General features: G+C 48.7%; 1 protein-coding gene across 1 annotated transcript; it reads left to right on the forward strand.

The window, feature by feature from the left end:
* Positions 1–573: 573 nt before the first annotated feature.
* On the forward strand, positions 574–21,154 carry gas2l1 (growth arrest-specific 2 like 1). The gene is made up of 5 exons (XM_084467638.1): positions 574–1,734; positions 11,663–11,770; positions 15,681–15,777; positions 16,756–17,056; positions 18,803–21,154. Exons 1-5 carry the CDS (start codon positions 1,000–1,002, stop codon positions 20,883–20,885), a joined length of 3,324 nt encoding a protein of 1,107 aa, XP_084323764.1. The 5' UTR covers positions 574–999; the 3' UTR covers positions 20,886–21,154.
* Positions 21,155–22,521: the final 1,367 nt, after the last annotated feature.

Raw genomic sequence — 22,521 nt, forward strand, 5'->3', positions numbered from 1 at the left:
GTTGAACCCATTACGCTCATCCGAGGATAACGCGACCCCCTGATGTGAAGGAATGGACCTCAGCCAGCTGACGTGCACAACTGGTAGAACCAGCTGCTCTGTCTACTCGTCCCCAGGGTGATCTAAGGTCATGTGCTCCTTGTTGGTATCTGAAGATAAACAAGGACTCTGGACCACCGGGTTTCAGATCCAGTGATGCCTTTGACTATTAGACGATGTGATCATCTATCAGGCGGTATCAGTCTAGACTAGACCTCCGAGTCCCGACCACCTCAGGTGGGGGTCGGTTTTTGGCGCATTGCTTGAGATACCTTCTTTATGCCCCCGGTACGTGAGTTTGATCCAGACCGTGGTGTGTTACAGCCTGATCCCCGCGCTGATTTACCTTGATGTTCCAGTCAGGAGGCGCGCGCTGTACAATAGGGAAGATAGGGTTAATTTCCCACCCCTCCCGCGGGTGCTGATCCGGTAATGGGATGAGTCTCCGTCTGAGCTCGAGCAGGTCAACATATTCTGCGCGCGAGGCGGGAGCGACACGGGCTGAGCGAGACTGAAGTCATCCTGCATCAAGGAGCCGCGCGCTCACAGCGACACGGCGGGACCGCGCGTCGCGTGGTCGCGCCTGAGGACTCGCAGAGGAAAGAAGCCGACGCGCCTTGATGGGTGCGGATCCCCGACGGACCGCTCCAGACCCGCCACAGACCCGACCTGCCAGACCCCTCGTCCGCGTGCTCCAGGCCGGCGATGCTCGCGCTGAAGGAAACTGCTTTTGTCGAGACATCCAGGAAAAGCGGCCACGCGCCGCGGCCGCAGTGCGTGGAGATCCGCGAGGACTCGGAGCTTCTTCATCTCGGAGCGCCTTCAGAGACCGCCTCGCCCCGGGTCATGGGCGCGTCGACGCGGCTCTCTGTCTTACCGTGTGGACGAGGCGTCGGGGAGCAGAGACCCGAGCGGGAATGATCCGTTAAGAGTTCATAGAGAGGCCGCTATCTCTGCAACATGGCTGATCAGAGCAACATCCAGTCCGCCGCGTCCAAGAGCATCAGGCCCTTCAAGTCAAGCGAGGAGTACCTGTACGCCATGAAGGAGGACCTGGCTGAGTGGCTTAACACGCTGTACGACCTGGACCTCAGCGCGGACACCTTCGCGGACGGGCTGGACGGCGGCTGCGCGCTCTGCCGCCACGCCAACAACGTCAACCGCGCCGCGCTGGACTTCCAGCGGGAGCGGCCGGAGGCGGCGCGGCCCCTAAGGATGCCCAGCAAGGACGTCGTGTTTCAGTCCCGCAACGTGGTCTCCGGGTCGTTTGTGGCGCGGGACAATGTGTCCAACTTCATCACGTGGTGCCGACAGGAGCTGTGGATCAAGGACGTGTTGATGTTCGAGACCAATGACCTGGTGGAGCGATGCAACGAGAAGAACTTCGTGCTCTGCCTCCTGGAGGTGGCGCGGCGGGGGGCCAAGTTCGGCATGCTGGCCCCCATGCTGATCCAGCTCGAGGAGGAGATCGAGGAGGAGATCCGGGACCAGGAGACCCGGGCTCATCCCCGGGATGAGCCCGGGGATGAGCCCGGGGAGGAAGCCGGGGACCCCGGGCAGCAGAGCCCCCCGGCAAGGCGCTACAGCCGGAAGGAGGTCCCTAAGAGTTTGAGTTTGGAGGATGAAACTGACGAGGCGCAATTTGTGTGGCAGCAGAAAAGAGTTTTATTGGACATGAGGAACCTGGACGAGCTGGTGAGTAATCGTCACTAAGAGTGTTGTCACTTTGGCCGTCACGGCATGATATTCCAGCTCCATACATAATGTCAGTGCTTAGAAAATGTGTTTACTACCTTTCTCTAGCTCTTCCTCGACCTCCCCTTTAGTGTGTGTGTGTGTGTGTGTGTGTGTGTGTGTGTGTGTGTGTGTGTGTGTGTGTGTGTGTGTGTGTGTGTGTGTGTGTGTGTGTGTGTGTGTGTGTGTGTGTGAGTGTGTGAGAGAGAGAGAGATGGATCACACACGAGCTCCAGTCAGACTGACCTTGTACCGCATACATGTCACTAGTACAGCGGTCTCTTCCACATTGTTTGATTCTCCACCAGCAGCGACCAGACCAGTATTCTCTATACAGTCATGACACCAGTGCACCACTGGGACTCTGCCCACTAGCACATCATCGCTCACATACCAGAGGGGAAATCAATTTCCACCGAGCGACTCCACAGCCTCCCCTGTGGTGGAATCTGAACCATCATCAAACCCTACCTGGTGTTCTGTTACCCCGGGACCGAGAGGGGGGGGACACCAAGGCCCCCAAGGCCCCCAGGAAGAATGAGACCGAAGGGACACAAATAGCAGACTGAAGAGAGGAGCCCACAGCCACACGTGCTCTGATGAGAGAGGAGTTCATCCTCTCTGGTGAGCTGAGAGTTCATCGTCTGCTGCAGATGAGAGGAGGAACAAAGCCCCCTTTCAGCAAAAGATGTGTGTGTCGAGGGGAGGGTGCAGTTAGCAGTCAATCTCATGCTGTGGCAGCAACACTGATGTGATACAGTTCTGTTGGATCATCACTGCGTCATCCAGGCCGTCCTGGAGCATTTTGTGGAGCCAGGTTTACCCAGAACGGTCAGCGACGCTCATCTTAACCACAGCTCCCAGTGCAGGCTTTAAAGAAGCGTCCTTACCAAAAAGGAACCCAACATAAAATAGGTCTATGGCCGTTAAAGCCCTCATTACTTCCTGGGTTGGCTGCCCACCTGTGATTAGAGAACCAATAAGCTTCCAGAAGCGTCACAAACTGATCTATGAAAGTAATTCCATCCAAGTGGATGGGGAAGTAGAAGAAAATCATGCCATGTTAGTGATCCAGTCCGTTAAACGAACAGCTGTAGTGTAACCCTTGTACTACGGTATTCCCCTTGATTTCTTAGTGAGCCTGGCCCCTTAGTTCAGGTGATGACTCATGCCTCATCTCTAAAGAAACCTGTCGGCGTGCTGAGGGACATTCCCGCTGGTCAGCGATGACCCCGGACTTTGAGAGAAAATGCTTGCTGATGGCATGTGTCACTTAGGACTTTATTCCTGCTAGTGTCACTCAAGACATCACAATAGTGATGTCCTGTGCAGAACTGTTGAATGTTTTGCAATAGTTCGAACAGAGATTGGTTTTGCAAATATGATTACATTGTGTTCCCTTTTATCCTGCAGTACACAAGTCATTTAGTTAGTTTGGTCTTCGTATTCAAACCACATTCTGAGAGTATACTGGCCCATTGGACAGTTCCTTTTAATTCTAAAATCCTTACATTTGTCCATATGTGGGTATTTAAATGAGCTCTGTGCAGTAGTAGGTCTCACTGCCACCAAACGAGTGTCACACTGAGCCGGGTCTGCAACCTCCTTTGATAGGAAACTAAAGTGTTTCTTTGTTCCTACAATTATGGGGTAATGGTCTTCTGCATCGTGCACCTGTTTCTAGTGACTTACTCTCTTGAGAAACAGCAAGTAACCCCTTATAGTTGTGAGATAATCGAAGCAAAAACAACCTTATCTATCATTCATGCAACAATGTCATAACGTCTGATATAAAAATAATACATTAAGACTAGCCAAAAATACAGTGCATTCCAGGGAATGTAAAAATAAAGTATCCTTTGTTATAGACAAGAAAAGAATAAAGAATATGGGCACAATGATGTATAACACAAATAATATAGTGAGGTGGGCCAGTGAAGAGGTTCCTTGCATTTGGCTGATATACAGTTGACCCAGTATGTGGGTAGTTCATAGGATCAATACACCAACATTAATAAGGTCCATGTGGCTGGTTGAGAGTTCTGATGGCCCTGGGGAAGCAGCAGCCACCAGAGTCCTCAGGAAGTAGAGGCACTTTTTGGCAGTGCTTCCCTGGAACGGGTGAAGTCATCTTTTATGAAACCGGGAACTGTAAGCAGAAGCATCTCCCCATCCATGCGTGGGCCACTTCCTGAGGTCGACGCTCATCCTTGCTGCCATTGAGAGGCTGCTGTCCGGGCTCCATGACCTGAGGCCAATGAGCCGTCTGGGCGGCCTCAGCGTGGATGGTGGTGGCGTCATCTGCAAACTGAAGGATGAAGTAGAGTCCACACAGTGATGGGGGGGGGGGGGACCGGATATGAGGCCCCCAGTGTTCAGGGGGGACCTGGTATGGGGCCCTGAGGGCTACAGGAGGGGACCAGGTATGGGGCCCAAGTGTTGAAGGGGGGGGGGCATCAATTTTTTTTAAATTAAAAATGGCTATACATTTATATGTTAGGACCCTGAGTGGGCATCAGACGCAGAGGCAACACAAAAGGGATTCTTAGGGCATTTATTTTTTCATTCATTCAGTGTGCAGGAACAAACTAAAAGGGAGTCAGGCTAGCCACGGCCAATTAACCTGAAGACCTATCTCAACCAAAACCCAGTCTAGGATCAACCCAAACACACTTGGAAACTACCCCTCTAAGCAAACACAGGAGAAAAGAAAAGAGTAAAGACAAAATGGCAGCTTACCCGTAATATCTAGACCCGTAATAACTGAACTCTCACCAAACAGACTGACAATAAAGCTTCTGCGAGCAAGAGAGAGCCAGACTGGTGCTGGCACACTTATAGCATGTTGGTCCTAATTGCTGATCAGCTGCAGGTGATCAGCTATAGTGATCACTAATAGAAAGCAGCAGTCATTGGCCATCACTATATCGTAATAGTATATTGTTAGTATGATTCGTAATGACAATACATTTAGATATTAATGTATTCATCTATTAGCAACCCCCTCCCACTGTCCTGAAGTAAGCCCTAATGGAGGGCAGACCGGTAGTGTCTACACCCGGTCAGTGGGGATTGTCTGGTGAGGTATTGTTACAGTTCTGATGTCTGCTCAGGACTGGAGACACAGACATATAGTCCCCCATTAACCCCGGTGTTAATTCCATATACTGATGCTTTTTATAGGCATTCCATAGCAGCTGGTCAATATCCATACGGCCTCCCCTGTGTTGATCCTTTGAAGAGTGCATTTCATCAAGCATGCCATGTTTTTCCACGACCTTCAGATTATGGCGTTGATCCTGTATATTTGTGTGTATTCTCTGCAGCCAATGGAACATAATGTAACATGTCTTCTTCTCATTGGTCGCTTTGATGTTCTTTCCTTATCGACTCAGAATAGACCTTAGGGCCGGTTGCCCTTTAAAAACTAGAAACCCACTAGAACACAAACCAAAATGGATGATACCTGCCACATGCAAAGGCACCATACACGTAGTATGTAGTTTAGATGTGTAGGCATCCATACACCTGTAGTTTAAAATGTGTATCAATACACCTGTAGTCTAGATGTGTAGGCCTCTATACACCTGTAGTTTAGATGTGTAGGCCTCTACGCCTGTAGTTTAGATGTGTATCAATACACCTGTAGTTTAGATGTGTAGGCCTCTATACACCTGTAGTTTAGATGCATTGGCACACACTGGTGTAGGCTGCCCGCTCTCCAAGGCTCTCCTGGTGCGTGGAGAGAGGATGCGTGGCAGAAATGCATCCCATAGTTTTGGACTGAGGAAGGAGGAGGACCAGGCAGTACTGAGGGTTTGACAGTAAAGCATTCAGGCGGGAACGGCTGACGGCGGGTCCCAACCATGATGATGAGTTTACAGTACAGCGTTCTCAGCTGTCATGGTGGAGGGAGAGGGAGAGAGGACACACACAGCAGCCTGTATACGGACTGGCCTCATGCTCCGGGGGATGAATGCAAGCAAAGGGTGCGGGTTGAACGCCTGCAGGGCCTTGCTGCACTCTGCTGTAGCAGACTAGAATAGACGCTCCACTCACTGTGAAGGCCAGGGAGTGGGAAAGCTGGCTAGAGGGAGATCACAAGGGGAGAGAGAAGGAGAGACATTGGTAGTGGAAAGTAGGTCACCATGGCTTACATTGGGTCAGACTCCTGCGCTCTCCATGAAGGGAGGTATTTCTGTGTGTGTATGATACTATACACACACCTCCTGTGAGTGAATTATTTTGGACATTGAAATTCTATGGTTCTTCTAGTTTAATGTGTCATGCAATGCCCAACATGCATTGCAAAACAGCTGCAGAAGCACAGAGCAGGTCTCATTTCTCTGCACTTTCCATGCTGCAACATGAATGTAGAAAGAGAGAAACGTGTGATGCATTGCTCTTCTGTGTATCAGAGGAATGCAGTAACAGCAGCATGGCAATAAAGATGTGTTTGTTGTAGTGACATGGAAGTCCCCTACTCCCTTATCCCCCTCCCTACACAGACAGGCTGCAGTCCCATCCATACACCCATCACATGTTAGGTTCTCTCTGATGTCAGCATCTGGACCCCATCCATCCTGTTGCATCCTGCTTATCTTAATATATAATAGATTAGCCATTCTACAATACTTCTGATCCAATATTTGGGATGCAATCTCACTTATCTGAATACGCTGACTACACACATACATTCTTTCTTATTTTTATCTTTTTTTTTTTTTAATCTTCTGGACAGAGGATACTATATTGAGAACGCTGTAATAAAGTTATTAGTCTCACAGAAATGCATCTATTCATCTTTGGGGTTTCACGGCATCCCCATAACCAAACTGCTTGCTGATAGATATATTCCAGTGGTCTCAGGTGTAGACTGTCGTGATGACATTGAGCCTCTCTGCAGACCATAATCACTCATAACCTTGAGTGGGTGACAGCTGTCATAGTGTAAAAAGGTGAAAAGAACCGGGTGCAGGCTGCAGAGGGTCGGACAGAGATCCACAATGAACAATGAATAATTCAGTATGTTTCTATTTGTGCGACTCGCCCCTTGCTCTCCCTACATGTGTGTGACCCTGAGCCTCGAGCCATGTGTGTGGGATGAGACAGGAATGTGTCTTTGGAATGGAGAATGACCCTGGAGCTGGTGTCTGCTGTGCTCACTACGTTCCCTTCAGATGGTCCTGGTCTGGTCCAGCAGCAGGCGTAGAGTGTGGTTGGAGTCGCTGTGGCTCTCTGAGTCTTCAGACAATGTCTCAAGGCTCTAAGTGCTAAAGAGTTAGCGCATTCCTCACTGCATTTCAATGCAGAGGAATGATCGTTATGACATGTATTGTCCTAACCCTCTTAAGGAAGGTTTCTGTTTGGGCCATTAACCCACTTGAATCGTTTCAGGGTCCCTGAGGCCCTTTGCAGAATGGAAAGTCCACCTCTGAATTCATTCGCCTGCCCCTGGTGCTGTTGGGGAAGGAATCAGATCAAGTATTCAGACACACATGAACACTCTACTGCACCACAAGAGATCATCTGACTAACCACGTCTGTACTCTGATAAGACTGGTCCACCACTTCTCATCAATTTGAGCTTTATCACTCCTGGTTCTGTAGTGACGAGGCTTGGTGGTGTGTTCCCGGGTTCAGACTGACTGTTCAGAGGGTAAGTGCGGATGGTTGTAGAGCTGCAGCAGGTTGACCTGCTGGCCCTGTGTTCTGGTTGTCCTGGGAGAATCGTCTTCAGGGCTGGAGGCTGTGTCAGAAAACAAACACACATCTCCACTTTATATGCGTATTTCTGGTAAACTGTGCTGCTTGGCACGGGACAATATAATAATGATAATTATAAAAGTAGTGGTAAAATCCAGTTCAAGGTACTGTTCAATAAAAAATATATAGTTTTATGACATTGTATTTACTCATAAACCTTTTAGTTTTATTTTTTTATGTTTTAAGTTGTTGTACGTGTGACACGCAGGCAGGCCTGGCCCTGAGCAAAGATCTCTTTGTTTGCCTGAAGCTGCTCCAACTGTAGAGAGAAAAAATAACTGGAGCATGCATTCCTGTGAGGTTACACCACTTGTTTTTTTATTGTTCAGCTTTGGCAACATTCAACGTTTCGTACAGTCAAAAAACAAGATGAACGAACTGTTCCTCTCACCGCCACGCCCCTATGAGGTTTAGACACGTCTCCCCCCTGTATCTCCCCCTGTATCTCCCCCATGTCCATTCAAGAGGCAGGAAGGGAGGGGTTGAGGCAATTACACCAACCCCCCTGGCTCTGTTGAGTCACTCCATCAAAGTCAGTTTAAAGCTATGAGGTGTGGCCGTGACTATTGCAATGTAAACAAATCTATAGGCAAATTATGTATGTAAATATATCTATCTCTGCCTCAGACCTTAAGTGAGTTTTCCAAGCGGTCCTCTGGGCTGTCTTTTGAGGACTCACTCACCCCCCCTACGATTGATCACAAGACCAACAGAGCTCATCACAATCACTGTGTGAGGGGATTGGATTGTGAAATCACAGCGTGCCCCATATCTCTCTTTCTCTCTCTCTCTGTCTCTGTCTCTCTGCCTCTGTCTCTCTCTCTGCCTCTCTTTCTCTCTCTGCCTCTCGCTCTCTCTCTCTGTTTCTCTCTCTCTTCCTCTCTCTCTCTCCCACTCTCTCTCGCTGCCCCCCCTCTCTCTCTCTCTCTCTCTCTCTCCCACTCTCTCTCTCTGCCTCTCTATTTCTCTCTGCCTCTCTATCTCTCCCTCGTCTCTCTCTCTCAAACATCTGCAGCAGCTCTCTATCTCTCTGTGTAAATGTGTCCCATGTGACCAACATATTTTCCATAATTCATCCTCAAGTTTATTTTCTGCTGGCGTTCCAGTTCACTTCTGCATGTTTCCTGCCCTCCCTCTCTCCTCCCCTCCTCACAAGCCCTGCCTCCTCAACAGCAGCGAGGCCGTTACCAGCTCCAGCTATTTTGTCATTCCATGTTATTGTGTCTCTGTGTTTGTGGCCAACCAGGCTCTTGCCTGTACTGTACAGGCATGGGAAACGTACACTCTAGATAATGAGTTTAACCCTGGCGTGTCCTTGACTGGCTTTAATTATCTGGAGGTTTGGATAGTGCTCTGTGCGTGTAATGCCTCACACCTCACAGCGGGAGAGAAACAAATTACCTCAGCTGAACACGGCTAGGTGTGTGTGCATATAATATGCACACACACCATTATGTGTATGTGTTCAGTGTGTGTGTGTATATATGTTTGTGTGTGTGTGAGTATGTGTTCTGTCAGTGTATGTTTATGTGTGTGTGTATACAGTATGTGTGTGTTTGGGTGTGTGTTCAATGTGTGTGTGTGTGTGTGTGTGTGTGTGTGTGTATGCATGATTTTCTGTCCCTGTCTGAGTGGGTGGGTGTATATATATATATGTGTGTGTGTGTGTGTTTAAAAGAAAAAAGAAAACGGTCCAGTTAAAAAGGGAAGGCTAATACAGTGTGTGTGTGTGTGTGTGTGTGTGTGTGTGTGTGTGTGTGTTTGTGTGTCTGTTGCCACGGTGATATTTCCATTAAGTCACTGGCTGGGTTTTTTCCAATATTTGAAAAAGAGGCTGGGGAGGTTGAGCAGAGAACAAAATCAAAGGAGGAGAAAAAGAGAAGGAAAGAGAAGAGGAATGGAGCCGGCCAGGGGAAAACAAATGAACCTGTTAAAGTCCTGTTGTTTAATAAGAGTTACACTGTTAGGTCTGAATGGGAAAAGGCCCTCCTTTGACAGTTCATAATAATGGAAGGAAGATGTGGATAGAGAGGATTAGAGAGTGTTATGGTTAGAGAGGGTTGGGTTAGAGTTAGAAAGGTTTATGTTTAGAGATGGTAAGGATTAGAGAGGGTTAAGGTTAGAGAGGGTTAGGGTGAGAGAGGGTTAGGGTTAGAGAGGGTTAGGGTTAGAGAGGGTTAGGATTAGAGAGGGTTAGGGTTAGAGAGGGTTAGGATTAGAGAGGGTTAGGGTTAGCGAGGGCCAGAGAGCTAATATGCTAAATATATGCTAAAAGGTTTGGTGCTACTTCTGCCCTCCCCTTTAATTAGCATGGAACATAAAGAAGGGTGCTATTCACAGCAAATAACAACGTGCCGCCCTAATCTCCCAAATACACCATCATCTAAGCATTGCAGGATAGATAAACACACACATGGATTAACACAGACACACACACACACACACACACACACACACACACACACACACACACACACACACACACACACACACACACACACACACACACACACACACACACACACACACACACATGAAGCCCACATGCATACATACACCACACACACACACACCTGGTTCGAGGTCAGCCCTCTGTGTTGCTGGTGGGCGGGGCCACACCAGTTATTATCCTCAAAGTTATTGGATTCTCTGGCATTGAACGACATGCATTCCTGTCCTCCAGTAATTCCCCCAGATTTGATGGGAGACTAACTAAGTAAGACTTCAAGGTTCTGCAACAGAAACCTCCTTCTGGGGCAGCAGTTTCTTCACTCCATTTTCTTATTACCAACAACAATTAACCACAAACCCTTGGCAATATCGGGCAAATCCCACACTGAATATCTGGTTAGATGGAGGGATAGGGTCAGGGCACTGCAGCACCAAAACATGTCTTTGTGTGTTTCACTGAGCCTTTTATGCAAACATTAGAAGTTTTGTGTGTCCGGTGTGGGTCCTACAAGTGTGAGCACGCCTTTGTGTAAGAAGCCAAATTCATCCATTCATATGGGAGAAACCGATCCTGGTCAACCAATCACACAAGCCCAGAGGGAGGGAGGCTGTTCTTACCCCGCCCTGTAGTTGTGTCTGACTCGTCTCCCTAATAAGCACCTCCGCCACGCCCGTCTCCCCTCCCTACCCGACCACAGCCTCCAGCAAACACCGGCTCTGACTCGCTCAACTCCAAACCCATGTGGCACCACAGACCTGCTGATGTCACCAGTCTGCTCGCCCAGCCCTCTCTCTCTTCATCCAAGCATGTTATGAGGGTCTCTCTCTCTCTCTCTCTCTCTCTCTCTCTCTCTCTCTCTCTCTCTCTCTCTCTCTCTCTCTCTCTCTCTCTCTCTCTCTCTCTCTCTCTCTCTCTCTCCGAGTTCATTCTTTCTTGTCTCACATAACGTACAACCACACACGTTTATCTTAATAGTTCTATACCTCTCTCACCCCCACTCTCTGACCCATAAAAATACAGCAAGATAGTGTATGTGTGTCACTGCTTGTGTGGGCGTGTGGGCGTGTGTGAGAGAATGTGTGTGTGTGTGTGTGTGTGTGTGTGTGTGGGTGTGTGTGTCTACTGTCCATATTTAAAGTGTATGTAATCGGTGACTAAGAAACCCCTCTGGTTCATTGTTCCTCCTGTGCTCCTCTCACACTGTTCCATTACCTGGACCCACGGACAGGAAGTGATGCAATGCTTTGTATGCTGAGTTCGAAGGGAGAGGCGTCACTCCAGGAGCTACTTGGAAGAGAGCCCTCCGCAGGAAGATGACTCACAGACAGACTGGTCCAAAGTCACTGCCTAGCGAGACAACCCCCCCCCCCCCTTCCTGGCTAACAGACAGGGCATTCATTAGATTATTGACACATACCCTCAGTGGCAGAGGGAATGTCTGTCACCGATATGTGACTAATAACCGTTATCTATTGGTTAGTCATGTATAGCTCCCACCAGGGGAAGATATAATATACAATGAGGAACAGGGAACAGGGAAGGCTCATACAGACCCGTTTGTCATTGTGTAATCTATATATATATATATATATATATATATATATACATGTCTTCCACTGGGCTGCTGTATGTGTAGACGCTGATGTTTGTTGTTGTTGTTGTTGTCTGCAGGTGCGTGAGATCCTGGGCCGCTGCTCCTGCCCCGGTCAGTTCCCCATGACCAAGGTGTCGGAGGGGAAGTACAAAGTGGGAGACTCCAGCGCCTTGATCTTCATCAGGGTAATAAACTCTCCCTTCAATTAATAAAAATATATATAAATCGGAAATCTGTTGTTACTTCAGATAGATCACCTAGGTGATGGATGTCCTGATACCAATGCAACTGACATGGCAACACAGTGTTGGCATTACATGTTAATGCATGAAGAACATAAAGCGGTAATTAAAGGGTCCACCAAACTGAATCCGTCTGCCGGGATAGCACCATCTATAGGTCTTGGTTGTCATGGTTATTCCATTGGTGCCGCCCGTCCAGCTGTTTCTGGTTAGTGTCGTCACTTTCCATATGTCGCTCAGTGTGAGATTCACTCACTTCATTGGAGCCAATAACAAATGGCGTGTGATTGGTGAAACACAGTGTACCATAGAGGGGGCTTTCCCTGGCGTGGGATTTAAGTGGTTGGTTGGTTTTTATTCTGGTTTGCTTGCATCAGAACCGTTGGCCTTTTCAATACAAACAAAACTGCTTCCTTCGCCTCCTTGTATTTGCAATCTGCATGAATCTCCCGTCCTACATGCATCCCGAAACACAACGTAGGGGATTGGGTAACTTCCTGAGCCAGTCTTATCTCGGCCCCAGCCTGCTTGAACCACACCTTAGTTGAAGCCCCATGTGGGTTGCTGCTGGACCCATCAGCCACTGCAGGAAGTTGGGGTAGATGCCGGGATTGATTCCGTGTTAAGTTTCCCCTTGTTTACCATGAGGAGTTAATGGAGTCTCTGGGTCTCATTCCAAACGCTCTGCCTTCACAGAACCCGTCTGGCTGGAGGTCGATAATTGTTGTCAATATTTTCCCCTCGTTTTAAGGTTCTGCATTTTCAAGAAAATGGGGTGCACAATCATGGCATTTTTTCATTTATATAAAAAAGAAAAATTCTCAAATTGTGAAAGACATATAATGTAATATATTTTCTCACATGCCAATGTATTGCTGCCCCATTAGCAGATATCATTTATTTTGGAAAACAATCTTTGAATTTGCACGTGTGCACATTTCAATCTTTGAATGTGCATCAATAAATGTGTGTGCATGTGTGTGTGGGTGTGTCTTTGTGTTTGTGTGGGTGTGTGTGGGTGTGTGTGTGTGTGTGTGTGGGTGTGTGTGTGTGGGTGTGTCTGCGTGCCTCTGCATGCATGTGTATGTCTTCATATCTGTTCATCTCTCTGCATATGTCTGACTCTGCAGAGGGGGACAGTAACGCAAGTACAAATACTTTGTTACTGTACTCAAGCACAGTTTTCAGGTATCTGTACTTTTCCTGAATATTAAATATATGTATATTTGAGCACAAATATATTTCTACTTCTCACAAAACACTACTTCTCTTTCAAAACAGTCCTGTGAATTTAGTTGTAATGCATTTGCATCATTTCGCGCCTTCCCAACATCAGGGCGATTTGAACCTAAACTGATGGGAAAAGAACACGTAGAAAGACGGTCCCTCAGTTTATCCATCAGTGCACGTCACACACGACAGACGAGTGAGGGGGGCCGCAGAGGGAGACGTCTTTGGAGAACTAGTGAGGATGGATGGAACATCCTGTAGAAATGAGGGAATGTCGAACAAAAGACTTTCAGGCTTAGTATTTTCCCATTTCAGAGAAATTCAGACCCTGAAGTTTAATTAGCACTTCTACTTTAACCAGTCTTTTTTACATGAGTATCTGTACTTTTACTTGAGTAAAGAATGTGTGCACTTTCACCACCACTGTCTGTCTGTCTGTTCCAGTCTGTCAGTTCCTGTCTGTCGGTTCCTGTCTGTCTGTATGTCTGTCCCTATGTATCCCTGTCTGTCTGTCTGTCTGTCTGTCTGAACCCTCAATGTGTCAGGTTACTCTCCTTCCTGCCAGTGGCCTCCCCTGATGGATGATCTGAGGGTGATTAAGTGTGTTCCCAGCAGCCTCTAGTGCAGCCAACAACACGTGTCCCTCGTTTAGCAGGGGGGAGGAAGCCTGGAGCCTCCATCACTGCCAACCAGCTTTTATTCAGCTGCCAAGTCCCAGAGAGCCGGTCCCGGCTGGAGCAGAGTGGGGTTATAGGGTTAGGGTTATGGGGTTAAGTTGATGAGGTTAGGGTTATGGTTATGGGGTTAAGTTGATGAGGTTAGGGTTATGGGGTTAGGGTTGGGGTTACAGGGTTATAGGGTTGGAGTTATGGGGTTAGGTTTATCAGGTTAGGGGTATAGGGTTATAGGGTTATGGGGCAATATGGATGTGTCAGGGCTGTTGCATTTTTTCATAATGTGAGCTGCACCATTTAAAGTTACATGATATAATATTTATATGTTATTATATAATAATTGAAAAAACTAAAACATTTAATCCTTCTTAATGAAAATGAGGGCATAAATGTCCTTTTAGGCTTTATCTTTGGTAAACACAAGCAAAACATTGACCTTAATTAGAAAGGACAACCCGTATTTCAATTTAAAAAGAGATATTGTATATCTATTATATATATAACTTTATATTATTTCATATATATATATATATATATATTTCATTGATTTGAATTTTGTAGTATGTCTACCCGTTGTGATTCCAAATCTCATCTGTTGGCTGTTGCCATAGAAACTGGGATGGGATGTCTCCAGTTGTGAGGGCAGGACGCCCTGGGAGCGGATTGGATGTCATTATTATTGCTAGTGCACAAAAGCCTCATAAACCCTCCAGCTTGATCAGGCATCCCAACGCTGATATTCAGACTCACCACACGCCCTAGTACAGAGAATATGAAGGAAAGGCCTGAGGTCCATCCCCTCCTGTTTGAGCCTGGGGTCCATCCCCTCCCGTCCGCCGGGGGGAGAAAGACTGACGCCGTGCGGGTCATATGTCTTTGGATGTAAATAAGCCCCAGGGCCATGAGGCCAGGGCTGTCCCTGGCCTCATGGCCCTGGGGCTTATTTAGATCCAAAGACCTTAGCTAGTACTGACCTCATAGCATATGATATCATAGCATCACAATGGTATGATATACAACCCCCCCCTGGGTGATGGGGGAGGAGGGAAGAGGGAGGGGGAGTAACAGGGGAGGGGGCACTTCTGCTAATCCAGCCCTGTTCCTCTGACTCAGAGAGAGAGAGAGAGAGAGAGAGAGAGAGAGAGAGAGAGAGAGAGAGAGAGAGAGAGAGAGAGAGAGAGAGAGAGAGAGAGAGAGAGAGAGAGAGAGAGAGAGAGAGAGAGAGAGAGAGAGAGAGAGAGAGAGGAGAGAGAGAGAGAGAGAGAGAGAGAGAGAGAGAGAGAGAGAGAGAGAGAGAGAGAGACGTCAGAGCCTTTCAACCACCTTGGAGGTGGTTGAAAAAGTCTGTTGGCATGGCGATAAGCGGCCTCATATTGGCCCAGCTGGGGGGAGGGAGAGCCAAGCAGAGTGTGTGGGTGTTGATGCGTGGGAGGAGAGGTACAGGGCCTCGGGTTAGGGGGGCCTCTAATGGGACTGTTACGTAACACTGGACATGGGGGTGTTCAGGGGGGCATAGCATGCTGCCCCACTTTAAGATTTGCATGTCTATTAACCGCTGTGTGTGTGGTATTTTAATGTTTCAAATCAAAGGGTTGAAGCATCTGGTAAAAGCATTTTTTTATGGGTTGTGTGTGTGTGTGTGTGTGTGGGGGGGGGGGGGGGGGGGTGCGTGGGGGGGTTGTGTGTGTGTGTGTGTGTGTTACAGGGGGTTGTGTGTCTGTGTGTGTGGGTTGTGTGATTGTGTGTGTGTCTGTGTTTCTGTGTCTGTGTGTGTGCGGGTATGTCTGTCTGTGTGCGTGGGGGTTGTGTGTGTCTGTGTGTCTGTGTGTGGGTTGTGTGATGCTCTGTGCGTTTGTGTGTGTGTGTGTGTGTGTGTGTGTGTGTTTACGGGGAGTGGTTCCACTGGCGGACGTGTGTTTGATCCAGATCTGTGTCCCTCGTCTCCTCAGGTCCTCCGTACTCATGTGATGGTGCGCGTGGGGGGGGGCTGGGACACCTTGGAGCACTATCTGGACAAGCATGATCCCTGCCGCTGCGCTGCCTATGGTGAGGTCACTTCCTGTTTCCTGTACACTCACTATCAAAACAACCTACTCACTGTTCCTGTGTAGGGTTGGAGCTGAACCTTAGACCACTTATATATCCTGAATAATATTATGTTATAAATCATTATATGTGTACTTCTATCTTTGAGTGATCAAAATTACTAAAGTAATATATTAAATATTTGTCCTTACAAAGATAGTGGCCTGTATTATGTCAAAGTAGAATATTTGCTTGTTGAATTTACTGTTGTTAATAATGCTAGTGAATAATTAAGTTCCCAAAGTCTTTGTACCTTAGCTTTGATAGCAACTATAGTGCTAATTCCAGATGAAACGACTAAGCCCTAGCCCTAGCGGGTCCTACCATAGCAGAGAGGCAGCTGAGTTCCAGGCCCCTGGCCTTCAAAGGCTCCACACTGAAGCCAAGCTCAAATTATCACAGGCTGTGTGTGCAGGCAGCTGACATTAGGTCATGCTTCAAGCTAACACTGCCCATTAAGGGAGACGCACAGAAACCACACACTGCACAGACCTGATCCAGCTCTAATCTGCAGCTGCTACGTACTGATCAATGATCAATGATCAATGATCATTGGTCATCTTTGAGGAGAGTTCAGGACACTATTTCATTTTGTTTCCTGTTTATATATATATATATATATATATATATATATATATATATATATATATATCATGTGTCCACATTTCTAGTTCTATGAATATTATGGTAAGAAATATAGGAAGACTGCGCATTGATCCCTTCAGAGATGGATTGACAGCCCTAGTGGTGTCAATGACATTCACGCCTGTCTTCCAGGACTTGATGACAGCATCAAACAACCCAGTAGGAAATGGGCTGAAATTGCGTTTTCTGTTTTCTGTAAACCCTTAGAGCTTAACCTGCCTATCACCTACCAATGTCATCCCTATTATCTCCTATCTTTCTAACATGGTTTCATTGTGCCCCTGCTGGTGCTAGCTCACCGCTACCACCAGGCTAAGGCCAGCAGCCAGGCCCAGGGAGGCCACAGCAAGTCCTCCAGCGCCCACTCCTCTCGCTCCACCAGCCCGGGACCTCACTGGCGCAACGACGCTCCTCACAAAGCCCCTGACCGACGGACCCTGGAGACCCCCTCCGCCTCGTGTTCCTCCGGCCGACAGGGCCGCTCCCACCCGCCCCTCATCGCCCCCGGCAACGAGCCGGACCCCGGCGCCGGACGGCCCCTGCTGCCCCGGCCGCCCCGGGACCGCTCAGAGCCGCGCCAGTTCAACCCCCTGAGGTGAGCAGCGGCCAGGCTCCGGCTGTGGATGTGGCCTGTGAGCACTAGCCAGAGCATCACAATGGAGTCATTAAGTTACATGTTCACTGTGAAGGAACATCAAGGCACCTACAGGAAACGGTTTCTTTTACGGAGGTTGAGTATAGGTGATGATTTAACAGGAGCTTGTGGTGGGATGCTAGAAGCTTTTGAATAATGGCTTGTGAGTTAAGATCACCTTCAGTCATTATTCCCAAATTAAGACACACACACATGCACACGCACGCACGCTTGCGCAATCATACAATCACACACAGTTCATACAAAGGCCAGGAAGCCACAGATTATAGCTGAGCAGACTTATCTAATCTCAGGTGACACGTCCCAATAAAAAGCTGGACACAACACCCTCTAGCTCCCCCTAGCGGCTCAAACTAAATTATGTTTTTATATTAATTTCTTGAGTTGCCCTCACTGCCCTCTCCCCTCTCCTCTGCTATGTCCTCTGGCGCCTGTTCTCTGGAACCCCATCTCCACTCCCTCATCTCCTCTCTGAGTTTGTTGAGTTAATTAAATGAATGGCTCATAGAGCGGTTAATCAAGCCTTTGTTCCCAGTGATCTCTCCATGGCACACACTCGTTGACTGAATGAATGTGAGGCCGATGGGGGGATGGAAAGTGGCTCCATGATTGTTTGGCTCCAGATTCCTGACAGAGTGGGATTGTTTTGTGAGCACTGGCATGTCATGGCCAGCAGAACGCCTCCCTTTTGAAACATGCAGATCATTAGAGCTGGCCCTGTTTCCTATATGCGAACGTTGGGTGAGTCACATACCTTCCTGATACGTCAGCACGTGGAGCCGCCATTGTTAAACACAGTTTGGGGCCTTGGGTTGGTTTACTTTGGCCCCTGGCCCAGGCGGTGCTGGGTTGAGTGATGGCTGAGGCCAGACGTAAGGAGAGCAGGGCTTGGGGGCGGGGCGACCCTCCAAGTTCGCCAGACTCCATAAAGCAGATAATCTGACCGCCAGACTAAGCAGGCAGCAGGTCAACAGGTGGGATTCAAGATAAGTGAAACACAGGAGAGCAACTGTTCTTGTTTCATTTATCTTGGCTCCTTGCCTTTTTCTAAAGGAATGGCTACTCCGATTACATTTTTAATTACATTTTAGTTTCCTCTGAGTTTTATCGGTTGTCTGTTTTTAAAATGCTACGTGGTGAGATTTAAAACCTCTTCCTCCGTCTCCTTCTCATCCATATTATTATCAGATTATTGGTAGTAGTTGTAGCAGAAGTGGGTTTATTACACAAACGGCATGATTCCATGTCTTGATATACAGTCCCTTACTGAACAATAAATCATCTGTCAATGGTTTGGTTTTGGCTTGAGGAGCCCAGCAGTGGAGTGACAACGCTGCAGTTCTTAGTTGGTTGTGGGAACAGTATGGAGTGCTCTCCTTGGAGATCACATCTCCAAGGGGGAACCAGGAAGTCCCAGAGGTCAGCGGTAGGGGTCAACCTCAGAGGTCAGCGGTAGGGGTCAACCTCAGAGGTCAGTGGTAGAGGTCCACCTCAGAGGTGGACGCCGGGACAGATCCAGAGTAATATCCTGTAGAAATGTCAGGAACTCCTATAAATGTATCCTGTAAAGGGGTATGGTTAATTTTCCACATTTTATAACCCTATGAGTATATTTCATTGTGACCTATACATATATACAGTATATAAAGTATATATTATAAATTGTTGTCTCTTTTCTCCTCTCAGGAACAGGGAGACCATGTTGCCCCTGACAAGGCGTCTCTCAGGAGACAGTGACTCCTCGACCACCTCATCGAAGGGAGGAGGAGGAGGAGGAGGAGGAGGAGGAGGAGGTGCCAGGAGGAGCCTGACTAACTCCTCCCGTCGCTCCACTGACGAGGTGGTCCTGCTCGTCAACCGCAAGGAGGGGAAGCATGTAATCGAGAGGCCCGGAGGCGGAGCAGCCTCTGCCCCGGGCCAGCGCCGCCCGATGCCCCGCGCACGCAGCCAGTCCCGGGAACGCCCTGCCCCCACGTCCATCCTCAAACCCAGCCCCCCGCAGGGACCCTCTGACGGGCCCCGGAACCCCCGCACAGAGAGGGGCCGCTCTCTGGCCAACGAGGTCCCGCATAGACTTCAAGCTGCTCGCTCCCAAAGCCAGGGCAAACTCCCCACCCACAGCCGAACGAGCGATGCCAGCCCCGGGCCGCACTATAGAGACCCCCAGCCCCCCCTCTCAGAGAGGAGGGAGGCCAGACAAGTGCCCCCTTCAACCCCTAGGATAGTGGGAGGCTTCGCCAAGAGACAGTCCTCCTCATGTTCCAACTCCCCAGTCAAAGGCCTCCAGAGCAGCAGCAGTAGCCCCAGCAAGAAGACCACCGTGACCCCCAGACCCCCGGCCCCCCGCTCGCCCTGCATGGGCAGAACCCGCCTCCTGCCGCCGGTGACATCCGGAGGCAGGCGCTCTCCACACTCCTCCCCCCGCCACTCCCATCATCATCATCCTCCTCGCTCCCCCAGGTCCGGACACGTCCCGCGCACCGCCGGCCGAGGCCCGCCCCCCCACCGGGGCTGGCCTGGACCCGAGGAGGTCGAGGAGGACGGACCGGGTTTTGGCATCCAGATGCTGCCCACTCTGGACCCCCAGAAGGAGCAGGACCTGTACCGCAGCTTCGAGGCTGAGTTCCTCGCCAACACCCAGCAGGGCCGAGGAGCGCCCGGCCGAGGGTCCAACGGAGTCCCCGTCCCCAAACAGCCACCGCAGGGGGTCGGTGCACTGTCCGTACCGGCGGCGGCCGACCTCAACGTCACTGACTCTGCCTATTCTTCTTCAAATTCCTCGACGTCCTCCCTGAATGTTGGCGCTAAGATGGGAGCACTGCCGGAGCTGAGGGAATCAAAGAGGCCCATCCCCCATCACCTCCACCTGGAGGAGCTCTCTGGCTCGCCGCACCGCCAGACCCCCGGAGGACTACAGAACGGGAGGCAGGGTGAGCTGGAGCGCTGGGGGGAGCGTGAAGGGACCCTGATGAAGCTCCCGGCTATCTCTGGCTCTGTGGAGGAGAGGGAGGCCATGCCTTCGTCTCTGGCTGGCCTTGGACACACAGAACCAACCACACCCCCCAATCAGATCCCCCCGATACCGGCTTTTAATTGCAAGAAACTGAACAGAGACTTGGGAGGCTGTCCCTCAGGGGAGGCGCTGAGCGACCATCAGGGACCCCCTCGATGGGGCTCGGGCCCCGAGGGAGACATTCCTCTACCGGATCAACAACCAAACCTGCCGTACGACATGGAGGACGGTGAGCAGGACCACCAGGGTCTCCCGGGCCCAGAGGAGTGCCCTTCTCCAGTGGCCCTGCCCACGTCTGAAGACTGCTCCTACCAGGACTCTTCCAGTGAGAACTCCTCCATGTGCTTCAGCCTGAGCGAGTCCCATTCAGAGTCCTCTCCTCCCCCCTCGGCCCTGACCAACGGGAACAGCGACGGTGGGGTGGTCCTGCGGCCGAAGAAAGGGCAGAAGAAGAGCGACCGGGTCCCCTCCATCTACAAGCTCAAGCTGCGGCCCCGGATACGACCCCGCACTGACAACAGGCCCGACAACAGTCCCTCCCGCATCCCCACGCCCGTGAGCTACAGAGACCTACAGACTCAGAGGGCCCTCACCCCTCACAGCACACCGCCGGGGTCTCCGCAGATCTCCCGCTCCAACGGGAGATCCCTCTCACACATGGCCAACATGAACGAGCCCCACTCCCACTCGTCCCCCAACCAGGAGTTCCCCTTCCCTGCACAGCCAGGGGGTGTGGACCCTGAGGCCTGGATGTAGCTCATGATTGTGATATTGGAGGGGGGGTGTTCTCCTCATGCTTACTACTGTGTAAAGACCACGACTGGAGAGCAACTGGACTTTAGGCTGCTGTTGTTATTGCAGGTTTTTTGTTCCTTTTTGTCCCCCGTTTAGATGACCCCTGATCCCAAAGTCATGATGGGGTTAATGTTTCTTGCACTCAAGCCAAATTATTTATTACCAAAGTAATGAGTTGTGATGTTTGATTTACATTCATTTAAAATGTTTTAAAGTGTATGGAGAAGACTTTGAACTACAAGGTACTACACCTACATCCCTCATCCACAGTAATCAGAGAGATTTGTGTCCGATTAATCAGTTGGAAAGAGAGATTGCCGTAAAGAGACAGAGAGGAGTGAAAAAGAAAGAGAAAGAGAGAGAGCGAGACTGATACTGACAGAGAGAGCATATGCAATGCCATATGCCTCGCTAAGGGGCATGGTTATGTGCCAGGGACTCAGAACATAACCCACAGGCATTTCAGCCCTGAGAATACATTAAGTGCAATGGCTCCCTCTTGTGGTTTGCTACTATATATTCTTGCCTTCATAATTGAAATACTGGTCATTAAGCATTCAAGGCTGACATTCCACAATATAAAAAAGGTAATACATACTAGTCACCTGTATCGTCATCATCTTTCTGACTTACACTATATATCACATATACATGCCAACAAACTTCTGTGCATTTGAACTATTTTCACTCTATCACTTGCTCACGGCTTCCCACAGTCCATGTAATCCCAATAGGCATTTTGCTTCTAGGGTTTTTGGGTTGCTGCAGTAAAACACAGTTTAAAGAAAGTCCAATGCACCCACCCCGTGGATGGTAGATATGTGTTTAGTATGTCACTGAAAAGATAATGTTCTTTAACTTGACTGTATATGTGTGAACAGCTGTTTAATGAATGTGTAAATATATGTGCAAAGTGTAACTCACAGAAAGATGTGGGTACTGTGTACATAACTTCAGCATATATAATGTACATATTAATGATACAGTTGCTGCCTTAGCTATGCAATGTTGGTGTTGAAAATGCCTTGACAATTCCCCTTGCCTTAAGACATTCTAGCAATTTTATTCTTTTTTTTTTTTTTAAGAGGTCTTTTACATTTTTACTTAAAATGACAGGCATCCCATTTAATTTTGATTGTGGAATGGATTAGTAAAAAGATTTTCAGTTTGTAATGATCAATATACACATTTGTTGTAGTCACTGAATTCCATCTAACCTGTCCCTTCAAATGAGTTATCAGTTTGCAAATAATAATATTGGAGAGGAAAGGTCATTTTTAAATGTTTTTTTTAATGAGGACCATCTTTGCATAATGTAATGGGTGTGGAAGTTGCGTTATTAACAGGTTTAGGATCTAGGACATGTCTTTGCAGGTCGAAAGGTGGGAATTGTAAGGCTTATTTGGAAGGTCATACCTTCAAAAGAATCAAACTTTTTATCTTTTTAAAGAGCTGCATGCATTTCTTTAATATTTTATCAAGCTTTTCAAATGACTATGATGTAAAATTGTTCAATAGATAAAATTGCTTCTTCAAATGTTAGCAAACCATTTGACAAGTTTTGCAGACAATTTGAAAAGAAACGGTGAAATGAAGC

Source organism: Micromesistius poutassou (genome assembly GCF_964030765.1).
Source record: "Micromesistius poutassou genome assembly, chromosome: 5".
NCBI lineage: Eukaryota > Metazoa > Chordata > Actinopteri > Gadiformes > Gadidae > Micromesistius > Micromesistius poutassou.

Bases quoted from the DNA above. Each gene is read 5' to 3' on its own strand.
- gas2l1 (XM_084467638.1), top strand. From the start codon at position 1,000: ATGGCTGATCAGAGCAACATCCAGTCCGCCGCGTCCAAGAGCATCAGG. The intron at 1,735-11,662 runs GTGAGTAATCGT...TGTTGTCTGCAG, and splicing joins TGAGGAACCTGGACGAGCTG to GTGCGTGAGATCCTGGGCCG. The intron at 17,057-18,802 runs GTGAGCAGCGGC...TTCTCCTCTCAG, and splicing joins CGCCAGTTCAACCCCCTGAG to GAACAGGGAGACCATGTTGC.